Below are 6986 nucleotides of genomic sequence, written 5' to 3'. Positions count from 1 at the left end.
CAGTCGGGGGATGATGGACGGTCGATTAGTACAACAGACTGTCATTAGATGTTAAAGTCAGCATGAAACTGAAGTTGTGCTGGTCTTTTCGTCTCCACATATGTGAGTGAAATGCTTCAAAAACAAGAACAAATGTAGGGTGGGTTTGCTACGCAGGTTCTGGTTTGCTATTGGTGGATCTCATGTGAGTGACAGGTTGCCCCGCCCTCGTCATCAGAGAAGGGAAGAGATGCTGCAAGAGGAGGATATTCTGATTATGAGGAGCATGAATTTAAAATCCCCTGTAGTCAATTTAAAACTCACCTTTGATCACCAAAATTGCATATTTAAACATTTGTTCCTGTGAAAAAAAATCTTCATGCCTTAAACTAGCTTGAATGTAACTCTGCACCCTTGCTTCATTTAGTATACGCAGATCTATGAATATGCTAATTAGCCCCGCCTCCACTCCAATAGGAGCTGCAGTAACAAAATGACTTTGTCAGTCAGTGATTGGCTCTTTTACTCAGAAGGCGGGACTGAATTCTCTTTCTATATCTATAGTTTTTGATCATATTGAACATCACTTCTTTAACTTTAGTTAGTGTGTAATGTTGCTGTTAGAGCACAAACAACATCTGCAAAGTTACAGCGCTGAAATTCTCTGTTTAAGGACTACAACAAACGGCTGGTAGGGACTACAACAAGCCTCTTCCTGGGTAGGTGACATCAATAACCCTAAAATGTACATAAACCCCGCCCCCGAGAACACGCAACAAAGGGGGCGGGGCCATGTTACTACATTACAGTACATAAGTACAATAGCATGTCATAAAAGCAAAATGACAAGTTATAACCGTAATGAAACTAAACTATATCTGTTCTGTCTTCATAGAGTATATATTCTCTGGCTCTGTAGGATCGTACAACAGTTCCCACACGAGATAATATGCTAATCAATGACTTTAAGATAGTTAACTCCACATCAGCTACATAAATTCATCAACTAACCGTTCAGAAGCGTCCTGTTGCACTCTACATGTCGTCACTTCTTCTTGAGTCTCTCCATCAGTGTCCGACTCCGTTTGAACATAAAAGGCTGAAGACTTTCTGACATTTTCAGTGACTCTGGTAACATGAGATTCTGAAACTCCGCCCCTTCTGGAGCAGCAGCTCATTTGCATTTAAAGGGACACACACAAATACGGTGTGTTTTTGCTCACACCCAAATAGGGGCAAATTTGACAAGCTATAATAAATGATCTGTGGGGGATTTTAAGCTGAAACTTCACACACACATTCTGGAGACACCAGAGACTGATATTACATCTTGAGAAAGAGGCATTATACCACCCATTTAAAAACACAGGGGGCTTTAAAACAATAATCATGTGCAGCGATAAATGATTTAGAATAAACACTGCAATATTCCATTAAAAATAAGAAATGTCCATTTTGATTTAATGGGGAATTTAAGCTGAAAAAATGTACGTAAATAAATATGTGTGTCTATCTCAGAGTCGGCGAACAGAACTAATGTGTTCCTCACTTCCTGTGCAATAAAAGCCAAAAAAACCCCAAAACAAGCATATATAGTGTGCTGATTTACACACGAGGAAGATGAATGAAGGCACTGTATCTCCGACTATATTAACATTTCAGAAGATCCATCAAAGTAATTCAAGGGAAATTCATTTCTCAGAATCTCTCTTTAATACAGATATCAGCCCAGTTTGAATGACAGACAGCGACAGACTGAAACTCTGCTGTGTTTGACACTGTAGAACGGCAGCGAATGTCCTTGAACACGTCTGTACTGTTGTCTAAAAGTCTCTTAAAAGTAGTGTGTGTTTGTTCGACGGATCAGACTTTGGGTTGTGCTGCGAAGAACACAGAACAGCACCTTCACGAGGTTTAATCGGACGTGTTCTTACGACATAAAGGCGTCTGAATCTTCAGTAAAGCAGGACAAACCGGAAATCTACAGAACAAAAGCTAAAGGAGACACCCGAGCAGCTTCAGACGCCTCACCCGGCCAGTCTCTGCGTCACCACCTCACGGTACATGATGGAGATGTAGATGAAGAGGAGGAGGATGACGAAGAAATCATCCATGAAGCCCAGCAGACCCACCACGCCCTCCGGGATGAAGTCCAGCGGCGAGGCCAGGTACGTCAGCGCGCCCACCAGACACAGCAGGATCCGGATGCGGAACATCCAGAAGAGGCCGCCGACGGAGAACATCTCTCTGAAGGCGTGCCGGAGCAGCGTGGGAACGTCCCGCAGACGGTCCAGCAGCTTCAGGAATCAAACACAAACGCATTTTAACATCTGGCCAACTCCTGCATTCACACTGCTGTCCAATCAAACGCGCTCTAGAGTGAGAATGATATCACATGACCCCAATATACATGGGTTTCAAAGACGTCACTTCCGCTATGCCCGCCGCCATATTTGGGACCGGTCACAGCTGCACGCCCTGTTAAAGTCTATGGTGACAGCAGCTACAACTACCAGAGGAAGGCCAACAAAACGCTCTCAGAAAGTTCACAACAAGTTTACAATATATCTGGGATATGTGGTGCTGTTAGCCGTTTCAACAGTCGTCAGAACTACAAATTTATTTGATTTATTTGAAAATATTGTGAATTCTAGTTGCTGTGTTTCGGCGTGTTGTTACAGGATAAACAAATTCACGACACCAGCTGACTACATTACTTAGTTCAAGTACATGCATGCATGATTTTGTGCAAATATAAGTTGTAATTTTATGTCTATTTTGTATAAATATATATGAATTACCCTATATAGGATGTGTCCCGTTGAGTAAATTAACCTTCTAGCAAAGCGCTTCAGTTTACCGGTGTTCATTCAGCGGAACACATCCTATATAAAATAATCCAGATATTAATACAAAATAAAAATAATATTACAACTAGTATTTGCACAAAATCACGCACAGATGAACTTGAAGTAACGTCATTGAAACACCGAAACACAGCAAATAAGCCCAAAATAATTCACAACGTCATTTTACAAGTATATACGATTATAATATCATGTATAAGAAGAAGACAGTCCCAATCATATTAATGTTGTCTTACTTTTTGAGTGCTCGCGCTGAAGCTATAGATGATCATCAGCTCTGTGGGTTATTTACCTCAACGAAACACTTATGAGAATAATCAGATATACTTAATAAAATTATTACAAGTTTTATCTGCACAAAATGACGCGAATGCACAAGTGAAGTTTGAACAAGTTATGTAATCAATGTTTAACTCAGTTGACGCGCTCTTACCACAACAACACGCTGAAACAACAACACAGAGAATTCACAACATTTTATTATTTCGTTATAATGTTATGTAAATGACAGTCCCAGCAGTTATTAATGTTGTGCACTGCTGTTTGGCTGCCAGTGGTGTGGTCCCTTCTGAATGAAGTCAATAATTCTGCCGATCTAACTACTTTGGGATCAAATAAATTTGTAGTTCTGACGACTGTTGAAACGGCTAACAGCACCACATATCCCAGATATATTGTAAACTTGTTGTGAACCTTCTGAGAGTGTTTCTTTGGCCTTCCTCTGGTAGTTGTAGCTGCTGTCACCATAGACTTTAACAGGGCGTGCAGCTGTGACCGGTCCCAAATATGGCGGTGATTAAGTATGTTAATTTCTACTGTTTATCTCATAATTCAGATTTAGTATGTCATAATTATCATTTTTTTATGCCATAATTCAGATTAAGTATGTCAATTTCTACTGTTTATCTCATAATTCAGATTTAGTATGTCATAATTATCATTTTTTTATGCCATAATTCAGATTAAGTATGTCAATTTCTACTGTTTATCTCATAATTCAGATTAAGTATGTTAATTTCTACTGTTTATCTCATAATTATGATTTAGTATGTCATAATTATCATTTTTTTATGCCATAATTCAGATTAAGTATGTCAATTTCTACTGTTTATCCCATAATTCAGATTTAGTATGTCATAATTATCATTTTTTTATGCCATAATTCAGATTAAGTATGTCAATTTCTACTGTTTATCTCATAATTATGATTTAGTATGTCATAATTATCATTTTTTTATGCCATAATTCAGATTAAGTATGTTAATTTCTACTGTTTATCTCATAATTCAGATTTAGTATGTCATAATTATCATTTTTTTATGCCATAATTCAGATTAAGTATGTTAATTTCTACTGTTTATCTCATAATTCAGATTTAGTATGTCATAATTATCATTTTTTATGCCATAATTCAGATTAAGTATGTCAATTTCTACTGTTTATCTCATAATTCAGATTTAGTATGTCATAATTATCATTTTTTTATGCCATAATTCAGATTAAGTATGTCAATTTCTACTGTTTATCTCATAATTATGATTTAGTATGTCATAATTGTGATTTTCTAAAGCATGATTTTTCACATTTATGTGGCAGAAATGAGCTCCACGCTCTTTAATAAAGCTGAAGATGGTTTCACAGATGGACACTCACGGAGCGCGGCTGTCCGGAGAACCTGCGGTTGTAATCGTTGATGTCGGTGAGGATCAGAGCCGGATCCACCTGCCCGTCTGGAGTCTGAGCGCTGCGGCCGTTGTCTTGGAAAAGCGGAAAGAGCAGGGTCACCTGACAAACCAGTAAAGGTCAAGGGTCAGGCCACATACAGACTGGATTATGTTGATAAATGTCTGTCTGGTCCATATCTGAACTGAGATGTACCATTTGCCTGCAGATGGGGCAGTTGATGGCGCCGAGCCACGCTCCGTATCGCCAGTACGCGATGATACACGGACCTTTGATCACAAGACCACACAAACATGTTTCAGCATTCACAATCGGCTCACACTGAAACGGCTGAAGGCGAGACGGATCTCCTCACCGCAGAAGAGATGGCCACAGTTGGTCTCGACGGGCAGAACGGCCTGCTGCAGACACACGGGACACGACATGTCCGAGTAGAACTGATGCCGGGGCTGCGAGGACGACACCTGACCAGACTAACACACATCACCGTCTCAGAGCAGCTTCACAGACGAGAAATAACACTAGATCTGAATAATGCCGACACACACCTGCTCCGTCTGCAGCTGCTCTCGGACCACACGCACATGCTCCTGATTCTCCGGGTGGATCCGCTGCTGCTCGCTCCTGAGAGACAGAATGCGTTAGTATGTGTTGATGAGGCGTGGGGTCAGGGGTCAGGGGTCAGAGGTCATCTCACCTGCAGAGCAGCGTCACCAGGCCGAGCAGAAAGGCCACGCTGAGCAGCAGCACCAGCAGGACGGGGTCGCTCACGCCTTCAATGAGCGACGCTTCATCTGGAACCAGAGCGCTGCCGTCCAAACACTCGCTGACCTCCATCACGCCTGCTCATGCCTCCAGCGCTGACACACACACACACACACGTTACATCGAGCAAAATGACATTTATAATACATAAAAGATTCTGTTTCAAATAAATGCTGTTCTTTTGAACTTTCTATTCATCAAAGAATCCTGAAAATAAAATGTATGACGGTTTCCACACAAATCTGAACTGTTTTCAACATTGATAATAATCATAAATGTTTCTTGAGCATCAAATCATCATATCAGAATGATTTCTGAAGGATCATGTGACACTGAAGACTGGAGTAACGATGCTGAAAATCACAGGAATAAATTACACTTTACTATATATTCACATTGTAATAATATTTCACTGTTTTCACTGTATTTTTGATCAAAATATGTAATATTACATATAATAAATGTTAGTATTCATTTAGATAAATATAGTAAAATACATTGTTATAATATTTAATCCCAAACTTTTTTGCACGTGATATGATATGAGCATAATAACATTACACATCTGATAATGTATAATAATTACACATGTAGACGCTGATCGATCTGTGAGAATAATAATAATATTGATATTTAATCGTATGATCACATATGAGAATAAATCAGAGAGCAGCTCGTGATAAACACTCACAGATGTCGTCAGTGGCTGCAGTTCAAACACTTACATGAGAAACACTCTCAGTTTCAGGCCTGAAGTGCACTAACAGTGAAATAACACAGTTTAGTGTTTAGTGTTTGTGTTTGTGATTCAGTTCCGCATTCCTGCTCTTCTTGTGGAGATCCGGCGGTGATTGGCGCCCGAGCGCCGCCTGCTGCTCTGGAGTGCGGCTCGAACAATAGACTTACACTCTCTCTTTCATTCTGAAGGAAAACGAGATCATCACTCTATATATCACTCTTATCACTCTTATCATATCGCATGTGAAGACCTTTAAGAAACGAACAAAGTTCCGCATTCTTCTACCGTCATCGCCGGGTCGGTATCGCTGCCTGTCTCACTTATAAGTCATATTTTTTACTATACTATTTTTTAAATATTTTTAAAAATAAATTTTCTCCGTTTTTACTCCATCTTTTCACCAAAGCAGTTTTCTGCCGCGTCATTTTCCGCCAGGCATTAGGTGTCCTGATCTGCAGGGTGGCAGCTGAAGGACCCCGTGTGTCTGTCTGACTGACTGGGGAAAAAATCCGCTAAAGTGAGTCTGTCGCCGCCGCTTTATTCATCAAAACCAGCTTTAGTTCGACAGGATTCCTCTCGGAGCCGGTCAGTGATCGCGCAGGCAGCGGCGGAAGCTCGTTTCACTCACTTTATTTATTTTCAGCCGGAGATTCGCGCGATCAAACACACAGTCGAGTCGGAACCGAACATGAGCGCGCTGGAGACTCTGGACCGAGTGGAGCTGTGTGAGAGTCTGCTGACCTGGGTGAGTCCGGCGGCCCATCTCGCTCTTCTGCTCATATAATGCGGTTATTAATGAGAATTCAGCGATCGATTCTTTATAACGAGGATCATGTTTACATACACACACACACACACACACACACACACACACACACACACACACACATACACACACACATATACACACACACACACACACACATATACACACACACACACACACACACACA

At 40.7% G+C, this 6986-nt stretch overlaps 2 protein-coding genes across 5 annotated transcripts in view; one reads left to right on the top strand and one right to left on the bottom strand.

Moving 5' to 3' along the window:
- Positions 1-386: 386 nt before the first annotated feature.
- On the bottom strand, positions 387-6144 carry rnf170 (ring finger protein 170). 3 transcript variants are annotated; one of them, XM_067405469.1, is made up of 7 exons: positions 6020-6144; positions 5227-5389; positions 5078-5153; positions 4885-4993; positions 4725-4798; positions 4500-4631; positions 387-2276 (listed from the first exon to the last, which is right to left on the bottom strand). In XM_067405469.1, the coding sequence occupies exons 2-7, from the start codon at positions 5364-5366 to the stop codon at positions 2007-2009; spliced, it is 801 nt and encodes a 266-aa protein (XP_067261570.1). In that variant the 5' UTR covers positions 5367-5389; positions 6020-6144; the 3' UTR covers positions 387-2006. The 3 variants fall into 3 exon arrangements, with proteins under 3 accessions (XP_067261570.1, XP_067261569.1, XP_067261568.1); XM_067405468.1 differs by having other exon boundaries at positions 393-2276; positions 4885-5002; positions 5986-6126; XM_067405467.1 differs by having other exon boundaries at positions 400-2276; positions 4885-5002; positions 6020-6143.
- A 58-nt stretch (positions 6145-6202) lies between these two features.
- Positions 6203-6986, top strand: part of hook3 (hook microtubule-tethering protein 3) — a 21577-nt gene continuing 20793 nt past the window's right edge. Inside the window, exons 1-3 of one of the 2 annotated variants that reach the window (XM_067405466.1) lie at positions 6203-6330; positions 6440-6550; positions 6677-6778. In XM_067405466.1, coding sequence (XP_067261567.1) covers positions 6722-6778 — 57 coding nt within the window. In that variant the 5' untranslated portion in view covers positions 6203-6330; positions 6440-6550; positions 6677-6721. Of the gene's footprint in view, positions 6331-6439; positions 6779-6986 lie in introns of those variants that run through there. The other variant, XR_010896848.1, reaches the window with a different exon arrangement.

Source organism: Chanodichthys erythropterus, chromosome 13 (assembly GCF_024489055.1).
Source record: "Chanodichthys erythropterus isolate Z2021 chromosome 13, ASM2448905v1, whole genome shotgun sequence".
Lineage (NCBI taxonomy): Eukaryota > Metazoa > Chordata > Actinopteri > Cypriniformes > Xenocyprididae > Chanodichthys > Chanodichthys erythropterus.
The sequence above is the reverse complement of the archived record's forward strand: the minus strand, read 5'-3'. Positions and strand labels throughout refer to the sequence as shown.